Here is a 13,469-nt window from a genome sequence, read left to right as displayed (position 1 = left end):
CTGAAATTGTGAGCCTGTACTAGGTCTTCTGCTATTTATGTGCTTGACTTCTTTGAGGCTCTTAGATTTAGATGGCACCAACATTCTTCTTTCAGTTATGATAGAGTGCTAATTCATCCCTAATCTATATTAGCTAGTTTACTTTTTGGTTACTGTTAAAATGAGTATCTATTTACTAGTAAAAATTTTTTAATCTTCAGTTAAGTTGTTTTTTCTTCCTTCAATAGGAACATCGGAATTTGCCTTTTATGCGTGAGCTGAGGTATCTATTTGCACTCCTTGTTGGTACCAAAAGGAAATATGTTGATCCATCAAGAGCAGTTGAAATTCTCAAGGATGCTTTCAAATCGAATGACTCACAGCAGGTAGTTTTGTTGCACTTATTTATAAACCATTTGTATTTTATTTAATCTGAGCAGTCATTAAGCAGGTTTCCCAGGAATTTGAGATTATTTAAGACGCATGATTCTGCTTTATTAAAAATAACCTGAGTCGTTTAAAACATTTGGAGACTTACTTTTAAGAGAAAAGTGATCTTGAAGGTATTAAAGTAAATAAATTTTTAATTTATATTATGATTAAAATGAAAACAATGGATAAAATTAAGATTATTTACAAATACATAATTAAACATCTTCACAGATAACCCAGGATCATTATTGTACACATGTTTTTTTGATATTCCTGTGTTTGCTGGCAGGGAGTAGTTTTCCTTAATTACCCAGAAATGGTTTTTGAAAGACATTGTCTTTGTTATGTTGCTTTCGTTTTTTATACTTTATATAGTGTATTGTGGTAGATTTTTAACCATTACCTTAAAAGAATATTGGGAATTTTCCTATAAAAATACAAAATATCTATAAATAAACTAACATTTTCACATGTAATTGGAAAAGTTGGAGAAATTAAAGAAGGAAAACAGAGGAACAAATACAGTAGCAAAGAATAGTAAGTGTTCAAAAAGATGGCAGCAAACACGTCATGGGCAGAAGTTTCAAAAAGCCACTAAGCTTGCCCTGTCATTTTTAAAAGTACTTACTTAGATGTGTCTCTGTTTTGTAGATGTATGGAGAGGGTGTTTGGAAGAGGAAAGTCTGAGATTCTGTCACCATCTTCCTTGTGCTTTTTCTTTCTGTTTTTAATTTACCTTGTATGGCAAATGTAAATGAACCAAAAGGGCACTCACATCAGAGTTTTTTTATATGTTGTTTTCATTTAAAAAAAATTATAACAATGCTCCAGTGCTAACACAATTAAAAAGAAAGAAAAGTAATTCTGCAATTGATCCCAAACCACCATTTTAGAGCATTAGGCGTTCCTTCTGGTTCTAAATGTGTTTTATTTTTTTTTTCTTCTTTAGTATGCATACTGTCTTCCAGTGACTCTGAGCATACAATTAAATTTTTAAAAAATTACTTCTGTTCTCTGACTTATCTTTTCTTCTGGATGCCTTTTCCTTGTCTTTTTCTTGGTTTCTTTTTTCTTTTCTAGAAGTTCTTAGTGATTTTGGGGTATCTTTTCATATTTAAAGATGAGACAGTATAAACTTCATTTGGAGCCATATTTGTACATAGGTGGGCTTTTCAGTTTGAGTTAGAGTTGAAATGGTTACAACTGGGCAGGGCTGTTAAGGCCACAGTATGAATGCTTTTGCTTCAGACTGGCAGTGTAGACTGACTTTGGAAATTAGTGATTCTTTTTCTTTAGAAGCCTTTTAAAGTAGATGTATATCAATTAAGCTTGATAAGTTTGATTCTGCTTTGTTCCCTAAACACTTGGGCCTGAAGTCTACACTGGTAATTTAGTGAATCCGTAAATGAGGTAAGCATCATGTTTTTTTTAAAGTGAATTTATATTTTCATTGTATCTTCTTCCTAAATATTTCAAATATATCATATTTTGAAGTACACAAGAGTCTTGGGATACCCTTTGGTATGTGATACTGTTAATTTTTTCTCTTTCCTCTCTTTCCTTTTTTTTTTTTTTTTATTTTTTTTTTTTTGAATTACCCTCTGGAAAAGGTACCAGTTGATCTAACAACAATGTGTGAAAAGGCTCATCAACAGACACTTAATATAGGTTAAGACATTGTTTTGTTTTGTCACTCAGGCTGGAGTACAGTGGTATGACAGTGGCTTACTGCAGCATCAACCTTCTGGGCCCATGCCTCAGCCTCTGAAGTAGCTGAGACCACAGGCACATGCCACTGCACCTGGCAAATTATTTTATTTTTATTAAGACAGGATCTCCTTATGTTGCCCAGCCTGGTTTTGAACTCCTGGGCTCAAGCTATCCTCCTGCTTTGGCCTCCCAAAGTGCTAGGATTATAGACATGAGCCACTGCACCTGGCCCTGATCAATACTGTCAATTTTAATCATACCTTTAATTGTTTCAGCTTAAAACTAAAATACAGTGAAGATCTCATTATTTTTTTTTCTCTTGATGGATGTAGGTAGAATTTTTATTTTATAATTGTCAATTTCAGATTGATTTCTAAAAAAAAAGATAGGAATTAACTTCTGAAGAATATTGTGATTGCTAGGAAACTTTTTTGTTTTTTATTAAATATAACCTTTAGGTGAATTAAAGTTATACAAAAGTATGAAAAGTTGTTTTAAGGAGTTACATTAGTTCCTAAGGATGGTTGTTAACAAATTACCACAAAGTGAGTGGTTAAAAACAAGAGATTATTTTCTAACGGTCTGAGAGGCCAGAGGTCCAGAATAAAGGTGTTGGCAGGGCCATACTTTTTCCAGTGACTCCAGGGGAGAATCCTTCTTTGCTTCCACCATACTCTGGTGGCTGCTGGTGTTGTTTGGCTTGAGGCAGCATAGTTCCAGTCTCTGTTTCCCTCTTGGTATGGCTTGCCCTCATGTGTCTGTCTGTCTTCTGGTTTTCCTGTTTCTTATAAGAACATTCACCATTGGATTTAGGCCCAGCCCTAATCCAGGCTGATCTCATCTCAAGATCCTTACCTTAATTATATTGACAAAGACCATTATTCCAACTGGTGTCACATTTTGAGGGACTAGGTGGACATATATTTTTGTGGGCTACTATTCAACCCACTACAGATGTTGTGAATGTTTACAGCTGGATTCTTGTGTTGAGTTTGGTCCTGTTTAACGCTACAGCTTTGGAGCAATTTGCTTAAGCTTCCCAGTACTTAGTTTCAACATTTTTTTAAGGTTAATAATTTGGCCTACATGCTCTTTAAAAAACTGGTTGAAAAAATATACAGTAGTAAGTTTGTTTTATATTTGGGGCTACTTTGTAAGTAAGGGCAGAATGCTTATTCCTGATTGATCTGTCTTTAAGCAGCCTTCGTAGAGTTAATTTGTTTTTCCCTTACATTCTATTTATTATTTTCTATGTTCCAACTCATGTTATTGAAAGAATTATGGTAGCTGATAACAGCTGCCACAACCTATTCCTGTTTTTGTATGTTAGGAGAGCAAGGACCAAAGAAAGGAATGGTGAAAGGTGATAGATGAGCTGGTTCTGAATGGTAGTAAAGGTATATATGGCTTAAAAAGTTATATAAGTTGAATTAAGAAAATGAATTGTGGAAAAGGACTAGTCTTCCTTCTTAGAGAGAAGCCAGTAATAATTCTTTGTAAAATGCAGAACTGTTTGGTGAGATGAGTTCTTCATTTTATAAAGGTTCATTACAGAGCTCATTTGGAGGGGAGTAGTGATTTTTTTTTTTAATCTTATTTGTAAACCACCATGGCACGTGTATACCTATGTAACCTGCATGTTCTGCACGTGTACCCGAGAACTTAAAGTATAATAATAATAAAAATAATCTCATTTGTAAGTTTGGGTTTTGGGGGGTATGTTTGTGTATTTTTTCCCCAATTTATTTCCTAATAATTGATTATGAATATAAGACTTGTTTTTTCAAATATCTTATATCCTGGTTAAATTATTAAAGTTCCTTGCATTTTATGTGAAAATTTCACTTGTTATCTTTGTAAGGAGTTGGTAATTATATATTTCAATAACTGGCTTTAGGTTTGATGTTACAACATCTAGTATTTTTTTAGTAGGCTCAAATATCAATAGGCTTTTTTCTTTCCACAGCAAGATGTGAGTGAGTTTACACACAAATTATTAGATTGGTTAGAAGATGCCTTCCAAATGAAAGCTGAAGAGGAGACGTAAGTTACCGTGAAATTTGGAGATGGGGTTTTAGGAATTATTGGATAGCATGTCAACGGGGAAATAAGAAACTAAGACAGACTTATGGGAATCCCAATATTTTCTGTATTATTTACGAGCTATTTAGAATTTGCAGGCATAAATAATAGTCTAACCAGAAACTAAAAAGTGATCCTGGAAATAGCTAATCTTACATGCCCAGTTCCTTTTCTTAGATTCAGTAATCACTTTTCATGAGGAGGAATGAGTTTGAGGTGGAGAAAGATGTCAGGAATGTGAATTCTGACAAAACCCTTTTACGTAGAAGCATGAAGGCCAGGGACATGGAGTAGCAGTGCATGTGAACAAGTGGCTCTGTTTATCTGTTCACTCAGGGCCCCAGGGTCACCTAGGTTTCTGGGATCTTGCTGGCAGTGAAAATTATACTGGTTCTTCAAGTTTTTGCCCAGAAGTGACACACATCACTTCTGCTCACATTTTCTTGGGAAGAGCTATGTGGTCTAACTTCAAAGTGAGTAGGAATATCTCACACTAATTAGAGTGGTGGCTATAAACAAAACAAAAGAACCTCCTAACCCCCACTGACCCAAGAAAATAAGGATTTGCAAGGATGTGAAGAAATTGAAACCCTTCTGCAATGTTGATGAGGATGTAAAATGGTGCAGCCACTGTGGAAAACAGTTTTGGAGTTTATTAAAAGATTGAAACTAAAATCACCATATGATCCAGCAATTCTGCTTCTTGGTGTGTATCCAAAAGAATTGAAAGCAGGGTTTCAAAGAAATATTTGTACACCTGTGTTCATAGCAACATTATTCACAATAGCCAAAAGGTGGAAGCAAACCAGATATCCATTGATAGGTGAATGGATAAACAAAATGTGCTATATATACATAAAGTGGAATATTATTCATCCTTAAAAGCACAGAAGTTCTGACACACGCTGTAACATAACCCTTGAAGACATCATGCAAAGTGAAATAAGCCAGTTACAAAAGGACAAATACTGTAAATCACTTATGTGAGGTATCAAGAGTTATCAGACTCATAGAAACAGAAAGTAGAATGGTGTTGCCAGAGGCTGCGGGAAGGGGGAAATGAGGAGTTGTTTAATGTATATAGAGTTTCAGTTTTGCAAGAGGAAAAGAATTCCCAGATTGGTTATACAATAGCGTGAATATTCTTAACATTACAGAACTGCTACAGAAGTGTATGATTAAAGGGTTATGTGGTTTTATCAGTTTTAATAAGTGAGTAGAATAGTGTATCTTACCATGTACCTGAAGGTGAAGGGCCAGAATTTTTTCAGTAGCACTAAAGACTAGTACACTACCTAATGGGGTTGTTTTAAAAATTAAGTGAAGTACGTATCAATGTTATTCTAAGAATTAAATGATGACCCATTCATCAAGAGAGATAGTATTTCCTCTCCCCCGTTTTGAACAATAGTTAACAAAACAATTAATATAAAGACAAATTAGTAATGAAAAGTCTGTACACAATTGTGGATACACATTTCTAAACAGCCAGGCCAAGATAAACTTTGTCTTTTTAGGTCAGGCAAACCACAACAAGACAGCTTAAAATTACCAACTTTTGTCTATTTCAAGCAGAAAAGAAAAAAATGTATTTTTGTATTAAATGACGTGGAAAATTTGTAAATGACTAGTTCTACTAGCAGTGTGAAACTTCAGAAAAGGATGGAGTAGCTCTTTAGCTACTTTGGGTCAAAAACTGATACCTTGTTTCTTCCCTGGTGAGGGTTGTTGTTTTTGGATTATTTGTACTCTTCCATGTAAATACAGGAAATAACAACATTTTGTAGAAATCTATTTTAATTAAAAGTGGATTTCCTTCCTTCCCAAGTCCAAATAAACATGCAGTATACAGACTAAAAGTATGAGATTGAAATATATAATGATGATGGAAAGAGCAGGAACTATATCAAGCTGGAACAGACTGTGTCAGTTTCTCTTAGAAGTTCATTACATGTAGTAACTCATTTTAACCCTCTGAGAGTCCTGTGAGTGCAACTATCATAATAATCCTCAGTTGGTAGGTGAAGAAATGGAAGAATAAATTTAAGTACCTTGAGCAAGGTAACACTGTAAATAACAGAGCTAAGTGCAAGTGCGTGATAGCCACATAAGTGTTTCTGTCTTCTCATATGTTATAGTTCTTTTAATATCTTCTCTGTAGGTCCAAAAATTATAATCATATTTACATTTTTTGACACACTTTAGGGATGAAGAGAAGCCAAAGAACCCCATGGTAGAGTTGTTCTATGGAAGATTCCTAGCTGTGGGAGTACTTGAAGGTATAGTTATGCATTTACTTTTTATTACAACTGAAGAGATATTATTATTCATTAGTTCATTTTTCTCAGTTACTTTTTTTAGTGAGTTTTAGTTTTAATTTGATTTGTTCTGTCTAGTAATTTTTGTTGGATTGCTACTGTTACTTGCATATAGTACAGAAGTGAATGAATGAAAAGGAATATGTGGAGTGCATTATCACATATTAATTGAGACTTTATCTTATGTTTTTTTTTCTTCTAGTGAGAGGGCTTCTGTGATACTATTTTGTTGGAAAACAGGGATTGATGGGATGGTTGGTAGATCCTTTGAAGATAATATTGGAGTTAGATACTGGGCTTGGTATGATGCTCACTTTCTTTTTTTCCATGTTGAAAATGAAATTTAGCAAGTTAGCACAGAGTATTACAGACTTCTCACTTTCTGAGTGATTATAAATGTAGATAGTAGTTTTTCAGGAAAAAGTTGTATTCTATCTTTTGAAAAATCCGTTAAGAGTGATACTACTCCGTTTAAGATAAATACCTGTTTCTTAAAATTTGGCCTAACCAGTTTCTGTTTGGTTTTCCTGATAAGGAGGAGATTCTTTAGATGTAACTTCATGTAGTAATATTAGGTCCCAAAGCATAAACTTTTGAAAAATTGTTTTTCTCAAATCACCCAATGCATCAACTTTTGAAAGTTATCTTTTTCCAGATCAGCTAAAATGTAAAAGTTGAAAAAATGTTTTTTTCTTCACCATCCTAAGTAGTGGATTTCCTGAAGTTTTTGTTTGAATATTGATGATTTGGGAATCAGAAAAAGACAGTTACTAATTCAGATATTGGGTCTTTAAAAAGTCTTATTGAGGGTGTCGGTACACTTTTGTTTGCTTCAAATGCTAACAACTTACATATAAGTTATATATATATGTGTGTGTGTGTATGCGCTATATATGAGTTAATATGTATAAATTTATATATATGTAGAATATATTGCACAGTATATTATATTGGGTCGTCCATCTTAATAATTCTGATTTATTTGAAGTAGAACACTGTATCTGATGGAGTGAGTAGGTCTGATCAGGTTGTGACTAGGCACTGTTTATAATACCCTGTGTGAACATTTCTACCTTTATTATATTAATTCCCAAAAGTGGTTGTTATTAAAATACTTAATTGTCAATCCAGTGTTGAAGTCTTTGTACTTGGTGTTAGTAGGTTGCTTCAGTGATTGTGCTGTATAAATGTGGCCTTAATACGTTTTCACTTGAACTATGTGTTTGCTTCAGTAAAAATAATTTATTTCAGAATTTTTTCTTACTTTGTACATATATCTTCCTAATATCTTTTTTTGAACTAATGGTACTACACTGGGGATGACTTTTAATTTGTTTGTCAAAGTACCCCTACTGCAGAAGTACCTCAGCTTTTTGAGAACTTCTAGTTCATTGTCTCCTCTTACCCCTTCTCTGTACTTTACTCCTTCCTTGTTCATCTAAATACCTAAAACTCTCTTTCCCCCATTCCTTACTGGCACCGTGTCCCTGTTCTCTGACCTTCATTAAGCTGTTCATCTTTTCTGCGTCTGTACTGAGTACCTGAAGGTTGCTGGCAAAATGTCACAGAAATGGGCCAAATATAGTGGATCATGAATTTGATTTTCACTGCTCCCAATCCTGTAACCTGACTTGTTTTGTGTAATCGCCGTTCTTTCTCTCCTTTACTGCAATAAATATTTTCATCTTTTCCACTCATTTTAAATCTAGCTTATCATTTCATTCTGTGAGAAAGATCTTACCTCAGATTTCATTGATTTACAGTCAAGTTAATGAAACTTACTTACAGGTTTTGCCAAGTCCCTGAATCTAATTTTACCTTTGTAGTTTTGTATCATATTCTAAAAAAACAACATCCCAAATATGAGTCTCAGGCTCCATAACCCAGATCTATAGCTACCTCTACTGTATTTTTATCTGCCCCTATATATTAAAGTAATTATCCAGTTTTATATTAAAAGACTATTCTAGATGTGTGCTCAGAATTCCCTCCCGTCATGCTGTCACCTCAGACCTTATTTTATTTTTCGCTTGGATTTTGAGCCTCTCCCTCTCCACTTTCTTTCTCATCAATATTTAGACATGGTCTGGTATCTCAAACCTTAAAAATTAAAAAAAAACTATCCCCTCCCATACTCTTTTTCAGTTAATACCCTCTCTTGATTCCTATTCAGAGTTAAGCCCCTTTAAAGAGAAGAGTTGGTTTCAACTGATTACTCCCCATTTATTCAACCCAGCTCCAATTTAGCTTCTGACTCCAGAACTTGTCTAAAAGGGATCTTGGTAAGGTTATTGATTTTCTACATGTGGATAAATCCATTGGATCCCGTTTCTGATATGGCTTGGTCATGTTCCCACACAAATCTCAACTTGAATGATATCTCCCAGAATTATCACATGTTGTAGGAGGGATTCAGGGGGAGGTAATTGAATTATGGAGGCTGGTCTTTCCTGTGCCATTCTTGTAATAATGAGTAAGTCTCACAAGATCTGATGGACGTATCCGGAATTTCTGCTTTACTTCTACCTCATTTTCTCTTGCTGCTGCCATGTAAGAAGTGCCTTTTGCCTCCTACCTTGATTTTGAGTCCTCCCCAGTCATGTGGAAGCCTTAAGCCCGATTAAACTTCTTTTTCTTCCAATCTCAGGTATGTCTTTATCAGCAGGTTGAGAATGGACTAATACAGTAAATTGGGTCCAGCAGAGTGGGGCATTGCTGAAAAGATACCCAAAAATGTGGAAGCAACTTTCGAACTGGGTAACAGGCAGAGGTTGGAACAATTTGGAGGGCTCAGAAGAAGAGAGAAAATTGTGGGAAAGTTTGGAATCTCCTCGAGATTTGTTGAATGGCTTTGACAAAAATGCTGATAATGATATGAACAATGAAGTCCAGACTGAGGTGGTCTCAGATGGAGATGAGGAACTTGTTGGGAACTGGAGTAAAGGTGACTCTTGTTACATTTTAGCAAAGAGACTGGTGGCATTTTGTTCCCTGCCTTTTAGATTTGTGTAACTTTGAACTTGACAGAGATGATTTAGAGTATCCTGTGGAAGAAATTTCTAAGCAGCCAAGTATTCAAGAGGTGACTTGGGTGCTGTTAAAAGCGTTCCATTTTAAAAGGAATTTTGGAAAATTTGCAACCTGATAATGCAGTAGAGAATAAAAACCCATTTTTTGACTAGAAATTCAAATTGTCTGCAGAAATTTGCATAATAACAAGGATCCACATGTTAATCTCTATGACAATGGGGAAAGTGTCTCCAGGGCATGTCATAGGTCTTCCTGGCAGCCCCTCCCATCACAGACTCAGAAGAAGCCTAGAAGGAAAAAAATGGTTTTGTGGGGTGGGCCCAGGGTACCCATGCTGTGTGCAGCCCAGGAACTTGGTGCTCCGTGTCCTAGCTGCTCCAGCTATTGCTAGAAGGGGCCAGGGTACAGTCGGCCCATGGTTTCAGAGAATGCAAGCCTCAAACCTTAGCATCTTGCACATGGTGTTGAGCCTGTGGGTGCACAGAAGTCAAGAATTGAGGTTTGGGAATCTCCACCTAGATTTCAGAAGATGTATGGAAACGCCTGGTTGCCTAGCCAAAAGTTTGCTGCAGGGGTGGGGCCCTCATGGAAAACCTCTACTAGAGCAGTACAGAAGGGAAATGTGGGGTTGGAGCCCCCACACACAGTCCCTACTGGGGCACCACCTAGTGGAGCTGCGAGAATAAGGCCACTGTCCCCCAGACCCCAGAATGGTAGATCCATTGATAGCACCTGGAAAAGCTGCATACACTCAACACACCAACCTGTGAAAGCAGCCAGGAGTGAGGCTATACCCTGGAAAGCCACAGGGGCAGAGCTGCCCAAGACCATAGAACCACCTCTTACATCATTGTGACCTGGATGTGAGACCTGGAATCAAAGGAGATCATTGCGGAGCCTTACAATTTGACAGCCCTGCTGGATTTTGAACTTGCATGGGCCCTGCAATCCTGTAATCCCTTTGTTTTATCCAGTTTCTCCCATTTGGAATGGCTGTACTTACCCAATACCTGTACCCCAATTGTAACTTTTCACAGGAATGAAATCAGTCAGTGTTAAAATTTTCAGGTTCAGTTGAAAATCCTTACCTTATCTTTATTTTAGTAGCCAGAAGGCCATATTGAGGATTACTAATTTTCTCTCCTTATAGGAAGTAACTAGCTTGCTTTTGATTTTACAGGCTCATAGGTGGAAGGGACTTGCCTTGTCTCAGGTGAAACTTTGGGCTGTGGACGTTTGGGTTAATGCCGAAATGAGCTAAGACTTTGGGAGATTTTTGGGAAGGCATGATTGGTTTTGAAATGGGAGGACATGAGATTTGGAGGGACCAGGGGTAGAATAATATGGTTTGGCTGTGTCCCCATCTAAACCTCAACTTGAATTGTATCTCCCAGAGTTTCCCACGTGTTGTGGGTGGGATCCAAGGGGAGGTAACTGAATCATTGGAGCCAGTCTTTCCTATGCTGTTCTCATGATAGTGAATAAGTCTCACAGGATCTAATGGGTTTATCATGGGTTTCTGCTTTTGCTTCTTCCTCATCTTTTCCTGCTGCTACCATGTAAGAAGGGTCTTTCGCCTCCTGCCATGATTCTGAGGCCTCCCTAACCATGTGGAACTGTAAGTCCAATTAAACTTCTTTTTCTTCCCAGTCTTGGGTATGTCATTATTAGCAGCGTGATAAGGGACTCATACAGTTTCCATATTGAATTCTTATCGGTTATTAATGCTGATGACTCTCTTAACTTCTTCTTCCTCCTTTTCCCTATTCTTTCCTTAAAAACATACTTCTTTGGCTTTTGTAACACGATATTCTGTGGCTTTTTTCCTGACTCTGTGGGTACTTCTAACAAAAGTTGTATTTATAGTCTTTTTCTGCATATAAAGGTAGCAGACCCTTAGGACTTTCTCAGGCCTATTTCTTCTTCCGGTCCCATCCCCCAGGCATCTCATTTACTGCCTTGATTTCCTTCTGTCAATAAGTCAGCAATTCTGTCTTTATTTCAGAATACTCATCTTAGTTACAGAATCATATTCGAGTCTCTTTTCAAATTGAAATCTCATGGGCCATACTGAACCAATGATTTCCACTGCTAACTCAAAACTAAAGAAAAAGAAATCCTCTGTTCTTACTTAAGTCTTGCCATTTTCAGTACATTATCGGCCAGCCATGGTGGCTCATGCCTGTATTTCCAGCACTTTGGGAGGCTGAGGCAGGTGGATCACTTGAGGTCAGGAGTTTGAGAGTAGCTTGGCCAGCATGGTGAAACCCTGTCTCTACTGAAAATACAAAAATTAGCTGGTGTGTTGGTGGGCTGTAATCCCAGGTGCTAGAGAGGCTGAGATAGAATTGCCGGACCTTGGAAGGTAGAGTTTGCAGTAAGCCAAGTTGTGCCGCTGCACTCCAACCTGGGCGACAGAGCGAAAGACTGTCTCATAAAAATAAAATAAGATAAAATAATAATAATCTAGTTGTTCATGCCAGAATTCTGTCATTCTTGATATTTTCCTTCTTACCTATCTCTTATCCTGAATACTAATCATACAAACCAGCCAGTCAAGTCCTGTTGGTGCTCCTCCTCATATAAATGCATAAATGTATGTGTATACAATTTTATCTCATTTGTGTATTTTATAATCCACAGTACCTTTATTTCTTGGTGGACTCTGCAATAGTCCTTTAACAGATGACCACTCACTTCACACAGGGACTTTAAAGGTGTTTCAGAGACATAAACCTGAACTTGTTATTCTTAGATTTAATTGTTCAGTGATTGTATTAGTCCATTTTCATGCTGCTGATAAAAACATACCTGAGACTGGGCAATTTACAAAAGAAAGAGGTTTAATGGACTCACAGTTTCACCTGGCTGGGGAGGTGTCACAATCATGGCAGAAGGTGAAGGGCATGTCTCACATGGCAGTAGGCAAGAGAAGAGAATGAGAGCCAAGCATAAGGGGAAACCACTTATAAAATGAGGCTTATTCACTACCATGAGAAGAGTATGGGAGAAACCACCCCCATGATTCAGTTATCTCCCACTGGATCCCTCCCACAACACAAGAGGATTATGGGAGCTACAGTTCAAGATGAGATTTGGGTGGGGACACAGCAAAACCGTATCAGTGACTTTGCATTATAACCAGAATGTGGTGGCGGGGGGAAAAAAACTTCCTAATAGGACCACAAGACCTTGTAGATTTTAAACTCCCTGCCTGACTTTTCATTGTGATCTCTCCTCGGTTCCCCAAGCTACAGTACCTTCTGTTAGTTCCTAAACATATCAACTTCTTTACTGCCTTAAAGTCTTCATCATGCTATTCCATGGCCAAGAATACTCCATAATTCCCCAGCACTCTGGTATTGCTAACTCCCACTTACTATTCAAGTCTGAGCTTAAATGTCCTTTGCCATGGAAGTCTTCCCTTCTTTCCCTGCCACCTGCTAAGGCTAGGTTAGCTCTCATTTTTACACATCTCACAACACTCTGTCTCATCACAACTTTCTTTTTATAACAATTATCATTATTTGTTTATAAATATATGTGCAGTTAATGGGTATAATGTCTTTGAAACGAGGCTGAGAATTTTCTCAGCTCAGGTACCATATCTCTCTTGTTCACTGCTGTGTATATTCCCGGTGTTCAGTATACCTTAGAAGATGCTTTTTGCAAGAAAAAATATACATACATATGTGTGTATATAATTACATATATGTGGATTTGTAATATCAATTACCAATATGTAAGGCTGGGTATGAATGTACATTTGCACATATGTAAGTAAACCAACAGGAAAATTACACTAACGCTTCTCAGGAACAAAATCAGTGTTACAGTTTTCAGATTCAGGTGAGAATCCTTACGTAACTCTAATTTTAGTCACCAGAAGGCCATATTGAGGATCATTAATTTTCTCCC

The 13,469-nt window shown here is 36.9% G+C and overlaps 1 protein-coding gene across 12 annotated transcripts in view; it reads left to right on the top strand.

Annotated features, from left to right (window-relative positions):
- The window catches only part of USP25 (ubiquitin specific peptidase 25), a 139,582-nt gene that overhangs the window by 68,843 nt on the left and 57,270 nt on the right, over nucleotides 1-13,469 (top strand). For all 12 annotated transcript variants that reach the window (XM_017539786.2, XM_037742518.1, XM_017539777.2 and 9 more), the window contains 3 exons: nucleotides 228-365; nucleotides 4,088-4,164; nucleotides 6,409-6,482. In XM_017539786.2, coding sequence (XP_017395275.1) covers nucleotides 249-365; nucleotides 4,088-4,164; nucleotides 6,409-6,482 — 268 coding nt within the window. In that variant the 5' untranslated portion in view covers nucleotides 228-248. The remainder of the gene's footprint in view (nucleotides 1-227; nucleotides 366-4,087; nucleotides 4,165-6,408; nucleotides 6,483-13,469) is intronic.

The sequence above is a fragment of the Cebus imitator genome, unplaced genomic scaffold (assembly GCF_001604975.1).
Source record: "Cebus imitator isolate Cc_AM_T3 unplaced genomic scaffold, Cebus_imitator-1.0 Scaffold7, whole genome shotgun sequence".
Classification (NCBI taxonomy): Eukaryota; Metazoa; Chordata; class Mammalia; order Primates; family Cebidae; genus Cebus; species Cebus imitator.
This window is presented reverse-complemented; position numbering and strand designations above follow the sequence as displayed.